The sequence below is a fragment of the Corylus avellana genome, chromosome ca4, assembly GCF_901000735.1.
Source record: "Corylus avellana chromosome ca4, CavTom2PMs-1.0".
Lineage (NCBI taxonomy): Eukaryota > Viridiplantae > Streptophyta > Magnoliopsida > Fagales > Betulaceae > Corylus > Corylus avellana.
Genome location: NC_081544.1, coordinates 36,565,425 through 36,577,918, shown reverse-complemented (window position 1 = coordinate 36,577,918; position 12,494 = coordinate 36,565,425). Strand labels below are relative to the sequence as shown.

Below are 12,494 nucleotides of genomic sequence, written 5' to 3'. Positions count from 1 at the left end.
ACTGGCTTTCTCAGCAACCAGAGAGCCAAGAGTTGCTGGAGAGTGCAATATATAAAGTAAGGAAGCTGCTGTGTGACTTGTGAGCAACATTGGAGAGTTGTGAGGGTTGTATTCTTCTGTTGTCTCTTGTAAAGCCTTGGTGGCTTGAGTGAGTTTAGACAAAGGGCTCCATTTTGGTTGTAAAGACCCTACTCGCTCCTTCGTACTTGCGGTTGAGTTGAGTGTAAAGGTTGGGAGGTGTTGATCTGGTAAAGTACTTGTCGTGTTCTTGTTCTTGTGCTTGTACTGTGCATTGTGATTTCCCTAATCTCCATTTTTTTTTAATTGAATAAGGAAGAAAGGACTACAGGGAATGATATTTTCTATTCCTAATCCGAATGGAAGAGAGAATAGGAGATCCCGTGGGAATGCTTCCAAAAACAAAATTGGAAGCAACCTATTTAGCTAGAGCATGTGCACAAAAGTTGGCACATTGAGAAACTTTCAAAGTATTCAAACTTTGAAAGGAAGAAAGAACTAAAGTAATATTAGAAGTACAATTAGCAAAAGTCCAAAAAGAGAATAAAGATGAGTTGTTTATAGTCAACACAATCGGAAGGGCATCACCTTCCAACATAAGCTTATCACAACCTGAGGAGACTGCAACCGTGCAGCCATCAAAGCTGCAGAAACTTTCTCTTCCAGAACATCAGAGGAATTAAGTTTTTGAGTGGCAGCACTTATAATATTGCCCGTATCATCACTAATCACCGCTGTCGCAACCGTAAAAGACCCCATATAATCATTTATGAGGAAGGAGCTCGAGTTTTTGGCTTTTGTTAAAATTTTGTTTTTCTGTTTTCATTCATTTTACACTAGTGTGTTTTAATTGATTTTTTATATTAATTACTTAAAAAAAAAATAATAATTTAAACATGTCACATTGTTTGGTATGAAATGAGGGGTGTGTAAATTGAGTAGCATTACTCTATTTGCAAACTATTCAAATTACAACATTTAAACTTGTTTTCACTTTTAGGTTGTCAAAATATATATATATATATATATATATATATATATATAAAAGTATCTTTCTAAATATATTAATAAAAAATACCTTTTATTAATCCTTTGTTTTCAAGTAAATGGTTTTAAAAGAACTTTTTGCGACCTTTTGTCAAACAATTGTTTTCGGTATAAGTGGGTGGCCGAAGTGAAAAAATAAAAATAAAAATCAATGCGAACTCCTTAACAACAATGGGATGGCCTACATGCTACAAAAACAATCGTCAATCCTTTCTTGTGGGGTGGGTGGTGGGGGTGCATTCCGTTCTTTGAAAAAGGTGGGTGAACTAATTTACTTTGTAATACAAATTTTGAAGAAGAACAAAAAAAGAAAAAAGATTTAAAAAGATTGACAGGTATCATCGTTAAATTACAGTTCGGTCCCTTAAAAACTAAAAGGGTACCAGGCATTGGTTCATGTTGTTTATCCGAAATGCCATGTGTGCATACTTTCGTTGGTCTGTCACCACTCCAAGGAACAGCCTTGCACTCATAAGCCGAAGCACTCGGATAATATAAAGAAAGAAATCCAGGTACCTACCACGCGTCCTTCTCTCTGATACTCTCCAGTCTCCACGTCGATGGCCTCCGCAACCAAACCTATCGCCATATCTGTCCTCCTCCTCCTCTTCCTCTTTACCCTTTCTGTGTGCAAATCCACCAGAGAGGAAGACCCAACACCAGCTCCATGGCCCCACCAGTTCCACTCCATACTATTCATGAACTACAGCGGATCCCTCCAGATAATCGATCTCTGGTACGACTGGCCCAATGGTCGAAACTTCAACATCATTCAGGACCAGCTGGGTAAGCTTCTCTATGACCTAGAATGGAATAATGGGACTTCCTTCTTCTACAGATTGGACTCCACCAAAGAGTGCAGAACCGCACATGTTGAGGTGGGTATTCTTCGCCCCAATTGGCTCGATGGTGCCAACTACCTGGGACAACGCCACGTTAATGGGTTCCTCTGCAATGTTTGGGAGAAGGTGGACTTCATTTGGTATTACGAGGATGTTGTCACTAAGAGGCCTGTTCAATGGATTTTTTACTCTGGTAATTTCTGCATCTTCTTTGCATTTGCTTGCTGCTCTTTTCAAACATAAATCATTTCATTTTGCGCGATGTACAGGGAGGGAGGCACATGTGATGACATTTGAGGTGGGAGCGGTGCTTGAGGATGCCAATTGGCAAGCCCCTGTCTATTGTTTTGAGAAGACGGATGATGGAAACGACCCAAAATCGCAATTCGCCATTCCCAGCGGTTACTGGAAGGATGGTGGGGTGCTTAGAGGTTCAATTAATGATCTCTGAAGAATGTGATGCATCATGCATGCCTCTGTTTCTGTCACTTGTGAATTCCGTTTGAGAATAAGCAGAGTCAGAAAAATTTGTCCCTAATATTCTCCGTTATGAACTTTAGCTATATCTCTAATGCCTTTCTAGGCCACAATTAATGTTTCGAAAAACCCTTCCAATAATGCGAAACAAATATATATCAACATCTTACAGAATTCAGTTGATCCTGCACTGTCCATTTACCTATTTTATGAACTAAACTGAAGATAATTTTGCAAGGAGCTTCGTCCAGTTTGCGTATGCAAGTGGTGGCCGGACATGAAAGCTATCTAGAATATCCTTGACACTTGTAGTTGGAGGACAGCTCCAGCTTCTCCCACGTATCGCTTCAAAGTAATCTATTCCGGGCTTATGGCTCCGTAGTGCCTGCATTGACAGTGGTTTTCTAACAGATGGCATTGTGCCATAGTCCCAGCGATCTCTGGTTGCTCACTTTGGAGGATTGTGAGCCAAACTTCATAATTACGGGTTTGAAATGTCTCCAGTGTATAGGATTTAATTCAAGGAAACACAGGCCTTCATTAGGATTACAATTTTCTTTGAATGATCGTAAGATAAAACTGTCCTTCTGCATAGTTAATTGTAGGGTGGGTAATTTTTTTATCAGAATTCAATACGAAATTAGCAGATTAAGATTCATAGGTTGATCCGTTTAATTTAATGAGTTGGGTTAAAGTTTACTTATAGGGTTTTATATTCATGTATCGAGATTCAACAAGACTTGAACACAACATTAGAGATGACAATTTTTTACACGACTCACAAATTTAACTTGAAATTAGCTAGTTAGAGTTAAAGGGGTCAACCAATTTAGTTAAATGAGTTGAGTTTGAGTTTACCCGTATAATCTTATACTCATGTATTGAAACCCAAAATTACAACACAAACATGATTTGTCACCCTAGTTAATTGCACTTCTCTTGGATGACCCTAACTAAATCCAATCGAATGTTGCTTGGATATAAAACAATCCCCAATTTAAATAGGTACACAAAAATGGAGAGGATTATTTCATGGTTCTCCTGTTGTAACATTATTTAAAATTAATTTTTAAATGTAGGATCATCTTCATTTTACTTTATACATTTTGAATCTACTCATTTTCACACCTTTTTCTTTTTGGGATATATATATTTTATTATTATATTTAATGGTATATATAATGCTATATAATTTTAAAATATTAAATGTCATAATAACCTTTAAATTTGTGGTCATCTCAATACCCATTAAATTAAAATATTTGCATAACAAAAAATATGCACCCTTTTTAATTGACTATTGGCTAATTTGGCTTACCAGTTTAGTTTCTTAGATATGATTGAAACTTGCAATTAACCCTCCTCTTTTATTCATCGATAGAAAAAGAAAAAGAAAAAACCCTAATCCATAGCTAATAGTTAAATAAAAATAAGAAAAGAGCTAGGTAGAGGGTGCAAATATTGTGACAACTTTTATGGTCAGATTTTAAATCTAAAAACAATCAAAATCTTTCACCCAAGTGATTATTTTAGAGGCCGATCATGTTCATGTTGATTTTGGCTAGCTAGTCAATCATGATTCTCATTTACAAGAAACAAATTGCACCGTCCGTACATGAGATGAGAGAGCGAGCATTTTATTTATTTATTTTTTAACTTAAATTTTAATATATTTGCTAGCTGGACCACACCTCCACCAAATCCCATTACATTACTTGACTATAAATAATCACAACAATAATAAGTCTAAATGTTTGCGCGTGTACGTACGTATAATAATTGCATATATAATATATTGATACCGAAAGTTCCCAGAATCGGAAACCTCTGCCTTTGTCTGGTTTGTTTGGACTGCCAAGTCTTTGCCCATGGCGTAACCTTTGGATTCCCATAAATGTTTTGAGGGGATCTACTCGTGCTAGTCAGTTTACCCACAAGGTAAGTGGAAATCTTTCCATTTTGCGCCTTTTACATTCTACCAAACCATGTAAGTCTGCGTAAATGATGGTCCATGGCCATGGTTTGGGTTGAGGGTTTGGGGCTCTGAGCAATTGGTGCTTTCTGATACCTACTTGACATTTTAATGTTTGATCCATATGAAGATTGCTTTAAAATATTCCTACCATTTGCTTAATCTGCTTACTTCTATGAGTTGAATTTGTTTGGAGTCCCTGGGATTAATGTGTGATCATATTAATCCTTAGTCTGTGTGGCCCAGTGGCTCAATTGGGGTGCTTCTCAGGTTCTGGCTTTTACCCAACAGATTTCAATAGAATGAAATCAGTTTCATTTTTTCTCAACTTTATACTATGTTTTGATTCAAGTGTTTCAATAAAGTCTCGTGTTTGGACAATGATATGGGGGGTGAAGACAGAATTATTTATTTATTCATTTTCCAGTTGGTTGGTTTTGTTGCTCAACAGCCAGTGCTCTGGATTTATCAGGAAAGAATAAAGATGGGTGCTTTTTGCTGCTGTCCACGTGATGGAGAAGTGGAAGAATATGCTCTTCCAAGCAATTCGATATACAGGCACTGCTTATGCCTGAGATACTTTTTCCACCAGCTATTTAGTGGGGTATGCAATGGAACCTTTGAGCAACTAAAAGCTTTGCCTTTTCATCTTATATATGCATAGAAATGTTGGACATATTTTTATTGGTTTAGTAGCGTTTCATTCCATGGCTGCTGTAATTTACGAGTTATGAATCTTATGGTGAATTGTCTTGACTCACTAGTTCAAGACACTGCCACCAGGGCATCTTGGCAAACTGGGCAGTTCTGCATCCCTTGCAGATGGGTGATCTACACTATGGTCCAAACTACATATACTTGTTGTTATCTTTTACTTTGGAGAACTTTCCACATGTTCACAAAACACATTTGTGCTTCAGATAATGTGTGAACTGGACATACTTTCTTATGATTGCACTAAAGGAAACATGAATTGATCTACAAAATAAGGTCCAATAATCGATAATATATTCTTAATTACATCAGGCTCTTGCTGCTCTGATTGTCGATTGAAATAAATTGTTCATAGAAAAAATAGAATTTCAAATTCCCATTTAAATTGTTTATCTATAACAAAAAGTTTGGTTTCATGTTGGTGTAATAATTTGTACTGTTCCAGCTCCCCCAAAAAAGCGCTGTTTATACTCTCATCCCTACTAGGATTGTGGTTTCAGATAAAGAACTTGTAATTCATTCTTCAAAAGAATACATCTTCTACTTATATATATTACTTTTGTGAATTTGTATTTGTACACATGCATTTGGAGACCTGAACTGAAGAGGATTCACTAAAAATGTTTTTACTTACTTATCAAAAAAAAATTTGTACACATGCATTCTGGTTAAAAAGAGGATTTGGGATAAAACTCTTCTTAGTTTGAAGATAGTATATCTAAATGACTTCTAGCCATTTGATGTATTTTGTTCGTGTAATCATAATAAAAGATCTATAATTAGGTGGTTCAAAGCATCCTGTAACATGCATTTGTGAGCCTTAACTTTTTATTTCATAATATGCTTTCCAGAGACGAAGGCAGGAATTTAGTCCAAGTGGGGAGGGGCTAGACTGAATTTTTTTTGTGTGAAAGCCATTGTTAGTAAAATGACACATCAAAAAAAAAAAAAAAAAAAGGCTATAAAATGACACAGAACCTACAAAAAAAAAAAAAACAAGATTTTTTCAATTTTGTTTTGGGGGGTGGGAGAGGAGCCCCCCAATACATTCGTTCCTGATGCTTTTCTTCATGTGATTACTATAATTAGTGGATCTCAATATCGGGAAAACCCCTTCTATTTGGTGCTGTTTCTATTTCATATTATTTTCTTTTTGTAATCTTTTCTGTAATTGCCTTCTCCCCTGCACATGCAGTATGGTGTAATGTTTCATAGGCTTGAAGGAAGGTCAACATCTTCACCAATCCAAGGAGCTTCTTTTACATCATCAGGGATTAACACAGCATTACCTGATAATACATCAAATGATATTCATCTCTCGGTGTCCAGACCAGTGGCTTCTGATTCTGATCAGAGGTACTCCCGTTTGCAACGTGATGGCTTGGTCTCTAGGCGTGATAAGTCAATGACACATTTCCAAGAAGATTCTCAACCACTGAGGAGAAATATGAGCAGTTCTGGCGCAGAATCATTGGACTTTGGGAAGAAAAGAAATGGAGTTGAATCTGAAGAAGATGGTAAACTTGGCCATTCTGAGTCCTCAGAGAAGGCTTTGACAGCAAAAGTTGCATTTGGACTAGCTTATATGCAACCATCTTCTGAAGATGATGATGTCTGTCCTACATGTCTCGATGGTAATTAACTTGTTTGTGTGACAGAGTGGCTGATAAGAACCTGCCCTTGCTATTACAAGAATATACTTAGGTTATGCTTTTCAGTCAAAAGTATATTCTGCTCTAGTGATATTAGAACAGAAATTTCTTCGTAGATTCTTGAATTATTTTGATTCTATTTGATTTTCTCTTGCAGAATATACTCCAGAAAATCCTAAAATAACAACACGATGTTCTCATCATTTTCACCTCGGTTGTATTTATGAATGGCTGGAAAGAAGTGAAAGTTGTCCAATCTGCGGCAAGGTACGTGCAGAATTGCTCTTGTCGAACAAAAGCATATATGGTATCGGTATCAAAAGCATTTGTTTTACTCTCACAACTCTTTAATAAGAAGTGCATATATGGTTTCAAAAGTATCTGTTCTACCTTCACAACTCTTTAATAAGAAACTTCTGAAGTCAAGCACACTTGTGACTCATGTAGGTCATGAGGAGATGACTGGTTGGTGTTAGGTGTTACATAAATATCCAATAATGGCAGTCATCTTCTTGCATGTTTTACACTTTATTAAGTTTATGATTCTGATATCTTCCATGAATAGATCCATAAATGTGCCCCAAGCTTGTGTTTAACGAGCGCTGGAATGCGCGTGAGTAGGTTTTACAGCTCTTGGTTTCTTTTTGTTTAATACTAGGTATATCTAACTTGAATGCTCTTTCTGGAATGTCAGGAGATGGAGTTCTGTGAAAGCCCGTAAGTAAGTTTGCGTGTCTGGTTTCAAAGCAATAGAGCAAATATACATAGAGCGGCCATGAGCATCTGTAAATAAAAGTCCCCTCATCTTGTTTAAAGCAAGCTTGCACAGGAGAAATCCATTGTTTGTTTAATCACATATATCTTAATCTTCTTTTACGTTTTGATCCTTCAATGTCAATGTTCCTTATCGTATAGTAAAACTGCTGACAAATGTTAAAATCATATTATCTGATGATATACATAGTTGTAACGGAATCGTCCTAGTGACTCCTGCACTATTCCTTTCAATTCGTGCTTCAACCAATAGGAAGATCTTAAATTATATTACATCGCAGGGTGAATCTTGAAAAGTGACAATGGATAAATAAGATCGGCTGTGCTCTTGTAGATGTAGTGTTGTGGTAGTTGCAACGTTGAAATTAGTTTCAGTGTCCATTGTTTACAAACAAAACACAGCCTTAAAAAATGTATTTAGTAACAGAGTTAAGGAGTCATTACTCGAAAGGCGATATAACGACAATACAAATTCGGCGCTCATTGTAATATTGCTGTTATTTTTGCGTTAACAAAAAAAACATTTACCGTATTTTTAAGGATGACAGACCAATAATTATCCCATTACCCGGATGCATTTTTTCTTTATTTTCTTAAATAAATTCGTTTCACTCTTTTATTCAACAAAGTTATAAGAAAAGTCCTAAGTGTATATATATATATATATATATATTTTCTTCTAATCAATACGAGGAGGGGGAATAGTAATCTGTAATATGTGACAAAAGGGAAAGGCATTTGGGCATTGCTACTGCGAAACCCATGGAGAAGAAAGCAACATGGAGCATGCATTAAAGGTTGTAACATCGGTGACTTTCGAAAGATATTATTGTCTAACCACATTTCACACTCAGATTAATCAAACCTACCACTTGGCATTCTACTTGGTGAGAGAGAGAGAGAGAGATAGATAACCATATTTCACACTCAAATTAAGCAGCCTGCCACTTGGTTGTAATAGTAACTGAGGGAGAGCCACAGAGAGATGGATCATCCATCTCAAAATGGATGTATAGGAGGATGTCTAATGTTTTTTTGTTGCAACCATTTATTGCGTTTAAATCTTCTTCTGTGGGGTTTCACAAGTTAGTTGGATCCTCTTTATTGTTTGTGATGACTTTTTTGGATTCAATTCTGCTGGCTAACTGTCCCGATAAGATGACTACTTTCACTGGTGCATATCCAGATATATATAATACAGCTCTTCACATATGCCTAGTTCGGTGAACGGTCACACAAAAACTTCATAAGCTGTTCCACTGTAAGGTTATGTAGCTTGTTTCTTTTGGGTCATATTTCTGTTTTGTTTTTAATTTCAGTTTAATTGTCAGCAACCATGAACAACGTGTGTACTTGGTGATCTTTCATAAGTATCAAAATTGTTACTTAAGTTCAGAATTTCTAAACAGAGCAGTCCTACCGTTTAAGTTTGAGGTGGAGGATCTTCTGGGTTTTCTTAAACCAATATTCTTATTTGATCTCTTATGTCACAGTATATGTACGCACAGGATTGGTCAGCTCTTTATATAACGTCTATAGCTTTTATGGTGGTTGGGTTTTTTCAGGAAGTTGTGGAATGGGTGCCAGTGAGATTAAGTCGCCTGAAGTTGGGCTTGAGACACCAACTACTGTGGATGGAAATTCTGACTCCGTTCAGAGTAAGAAGCTTGGAATCTTCTTCATTGAATCTGATGATAGGCGGACGGCATTCGGGCGTGGTTATACCGGAGGGACTACGCCGGTTAATATCCATGGAAAACCTATTGCTGATCTCTCAAAGACGGGTGGCTGGATTGCCGCCTTCTTCATATTCGGTAAACAATTTAAAATTTCTTTTCCTTTGCAATCATCTTCTTCGGTTGCTGGTCAAAATCTGGAAAAGAAAATGAAAATAACAATCTTATGTGCATTGCTTTTGGCCAAAGAATTATGGGATATGATTAACTGTAGTAAACTTGAATCTTTGTTTGTCCAGGGAATGAGATGGCAGAGAGAATGGCTTATTTTGGCCTTTCTGTGAATATGGTGGCCTTTATGTTTTATGTTATGCATAGACCCTTTGCCAGTTCATCAAATGCTGTAAACAATTTCCTAGGAATATCACAGGCATCCTCTGTCCTTGGTGGTTTTCTTGCTGATGCATATCTCGGTCGATATTGGACAATAGCAATCTTTACGACAATCTATCTTGCGGTAGGATCTGTATGAACCCATGTATATGAAATGATATATATATATAATTTATCTTTTTCCCAGTCATTTGCTACGGCTACAGAGTTGTTATGTTTTCGTGTACTAAATTCTTTTTTTGTATTCTCTTTCATGGAGGGTTTGACAGGAATAACCTTATGTGCAACAATGAGCATCTTTGTGCCAAATCAAGATCATTGTGATCAGATATCCCTCTTGTTAGGCACTTGTCAACCTGCAAAACAATGGCAGATGATTTACCTCAACACTGTCCTTTATGTGACTGCATTTGGAGCTGCAGGTATAAGGCCATGTGTTTCATCTTTTGGGGCTGATCAATTTGATGAAACAAACAAAGATTACAAAACTCACCTGGATAGGTTTTTCAACTTTTTCTATCTTTCTGTTACTATTGGGGCAATTGTGGCCTTCACTGCTGTAGTATACATTCAAATCAAACACGGATGGGGATCTGCCTTTGGCTCACTGGCAATAGCTATGGGCATATCAAACGTGGTATTCTTTATTGGCACTCCTTTGTATAGGCATAGGTTGCCAGGTGGCAGCCCTCTCACACGGGTTGCCCAAGTCTTGGCAGCTGCATTCAGGAAGAGAAATGCCTCATTCTCTAGCAGCGAGTTAATAGGCTTGTATGAGGTTCCTGGCAAACAATCTACAATAAAGGGTAGCGGAAAGATAGCTCACACTGATGATTTTAGGTACGGCTGACCCTTCCTTTACATTATATTGCTAGCTACTTCCTCATCATTAGGCTTCAGCTAAGGCATCAAATCAATAACTGAGTAAAGAAGTTGTTTTGTGGTTCATAAATTGTTACCAATATTCCATTAATTTTGAGTAAATGATTTGTGGGCAGATGTTTGGACAAGGCAGCTTTGCAGCTGATAGAAGATGGTGCTAATCCGAGTCCTTGGAGGCTTTGCACTGTGACTCAAGTAGAGGAGGTCAAGATCCTTATAAAACTAATCCCCATTCCAGCTTGCACGATAATGCTCAACTTAATCTTAACAGAGTTTTTGACTCTCTCAGTGCAACAAGCCTATACTCTAAACACCTACATGGGTCATCTGAAGCTCCCTGTAACATGCATGCCCGTATTTCCTGGCCTCAGCATATTTCTCATTTTATCTCTTTATTACTCCACATTTGTCCCATTATCGAGACGCTTAACTGGCCACCCTCATGGAGCTTCTCAGCTTCAACGGATAGGCATTGGTCTGGCAGTTTCAATTCTCTCAGTGGCATTGGCTGGAGTTTTTGAAAGGTTCCGCAGAAGTTATGCAGTCAAACATGGGTATGAGGGGAATTTCTTAACTCAGATGCCCAACCTGAGTGCATACTGGTTGTTGATTCAATATTGCCTCATTGGCATAGCTGAAGTATTTTCCGTAGTGGGACTACTAGAATTCCTATATGAGGAAGCCCCAGATGCCATGAAGAGCATAGGATCTGCTTATGCTGCTCTAGCTGGTGGTTTAGGTTGCTTTGCAGCCACTATATTGAACAACATCGTCAAATCCGTCACAGGGAACGAAGAAAAAGGCCAGCCATCATGGTTGTCCCAAAACATAAACACCGGTAGATTTGATTATTTGTATTGGCTGCTTACAGTTTTGAGTGTAATCAATTTCTGTGCCTTTCTGTATTCAGCACATAAATACAAGTACAGAGCAGCTCACGATAAATTTGAGATGGGGGGGAAGCAAGATGTATCCAACAAAAGGAACACCCCCCTCGGTGGGCTAAATAGGAAATGGAAGGGAGCATTAGATGGATAAGTGGCTTTTTCCCCATGTATAATTCTCCTCTTCATGGATTTGTTGTTATTGAAAAAAGTCAATTTTCTCATCATTTACATTTAGTAGATGAAAAGACAGACAGTTTTCTATATGTCATAGTTTTGGACACCCAATGTTTTAACTTTTAATTTCACCAAGTCTGAAAGATATTGAAGAACAACTGAAGAAGTGAATACCCACATTCCTCAGCAAAGGAAAGAATCTTAATCTGTTTTCTTTCAATTCCTGCAATAACGGTGAGAAGCTAGTTCGTAGCATAAGCCCATCCATCCTCTTTACAAGTTTACACGCCACACCCATTAACTTCTGGTGGCTCATCCTACCTGCTTGCTATAAAAGCACATCATTTCTCGCCCTGTGAATTCGAGTGGGGCCAATTAATTTATCCCTGTCCAGGCAGGCAGAGGCTTTTATTGAAGCCCTTGAGGGCCGTTTGGGTAGGTGATGTATTGCTTGTGTAAAGAACTAAATCTATCAACCGAAAGGAGAAGCCTTTACTAGTAGTAGTAGACATTCAATGAACATAACATAAAGAAACTAAAAAAGATTTTGTCCTGTCATGTGGATCCGAGACATATAAAAAGGGTCTTATCGGCTATTAGATTTGGCCCGCGGAGCAGTCCAAACAGCATGCCATCAAAATACTGTCTATTCTCGACTTTTATATTCGGCCCAAAAAATAGGCCTATTATTGAATTATGCCTAAAATGAGCAAAAAATTTACTATCCTAGTTTAACCAATTATATAATTTTTATAGTTTTTTTAACTATTCAAATTTAATTCTACGATTTATTTATTTATTTTTTTTTTTACATGTTCACACAAGGGAAGGAGGATAAGAATTCGAACTAGTGATCTCCGCTTCATGATGCGTGGTCCACAGGCCATTAAACTATCCCTTGGAGACATTCAAATTTAATTCTTTTTGTAAAAAATTTATTTCTACAGGGAAAAGAAAAAAAGAAAAATTGCAGCCCAATAAAGCAT

The 12,494-nt window shown here is 37.3% G+C and overlaps 3 protein-coding genes across 9 annotated transcripts; all 3 read left to right on the top strand.

The window, feature by feature from the left end:
* The first annotated feature begins 1,358 nt into the window (after positions 1-1,358).
* Positions 1,359-2,567, top strand: LOC132177588 (uncharacterized protein At4g14100-like). Its single transcript, XM_059589963.1, has 2 exons — positions 1,359-2,100; positions 2,177-2,567. The coding sequence occupies exons 1-2, from the start codon at positions 1,626-1,628 to the stop codon at positions 2,356-2,358; spliced, it is 657 nt and encodes a 218-aa protein (XP_059445946.1). The 5' UTR covers positions 1,359-1,625; the 3' UTR covers positions 2,359-2,567.
* Positions 2,568-4,154: 1,587 nt separating this feature from the next.
* Positions 4,155-7,698, top strand: LOC132177977 (E3 ubiquitin-protein ligase At3g02290-like). 3 transcript variants are annotated; one of them, XM_059590447.1, is made up of 5 exons: positions 4,155-4,322; positions 4,829-4,960; positions 6,266-6,704; positions 6,880-6,989; positions 7,417-7,698. In XM_059590447.1, the coding sequence occupies exons 2-5, from the start codon at positions 4,841-4,843 to the stop codon at positions 7,441-7,443; spliced, it is 696 nt and encodes a 231-aa protein (XP_059446430.1). In that variant the 5' UTR covers positions 4,155-4,322; positions 4,829-4,840; the 3' UTR covers positions 7,444-7,698. The 3 variants fall into 3 exon arrangements, with proteins under 3 accessions (XP_059446430.1, XP_059446429.1, XP_059446431.1); XM_059590446.1 differs by having other exon boundaries at positions 4,808-4,960; XM_059590448.1 differs by having other exon boundaries at positions 4,784-4,960.
* Positions 7,699-8,660: 962 nt separating this feature from the next.
* On the top strand, positions 8,661-11,558 carry LOC132179539 (protein NRT1/ PTR FAMILY 6.1). Of its 5 annotated transcripts, none has more exons than XM_059592274.1 (5): positions 8,661-8,762; positions 9,062-9,310; positions 9,472-9,689; positions 9,825-10,405; positions 10,564-11,558. In XM_059592274.1, exons 2-5 carry the CDS (start codon positions 9,073-9,075, stop codon positions 11,483-11,485), a joined length of 1,959 nt encoding a protein of 652 aa, XP_059448257.1. In that variant the 5' UTR covers positions 8,661-8,762; positions 9,062-9,072; the 3' UTR covers positions 11,486-11,558. The 5 variants fall into 5 exon arrangements, with proteins under 5 accessions (XP_059448257.1, XP_059448260.1, XP_059448255.1 ...); XM_059592272.1 differs by having other exon boundaries at positions 8,669-8,757; XM_059592277.1 differs by lacking the exon at positions 9,472-9,689 and having other exon boundaries at positions 8,662-8,762.
* The last annotated feature ends 936 nt before the right edge of the window (positions 11,559-12,494 follow it).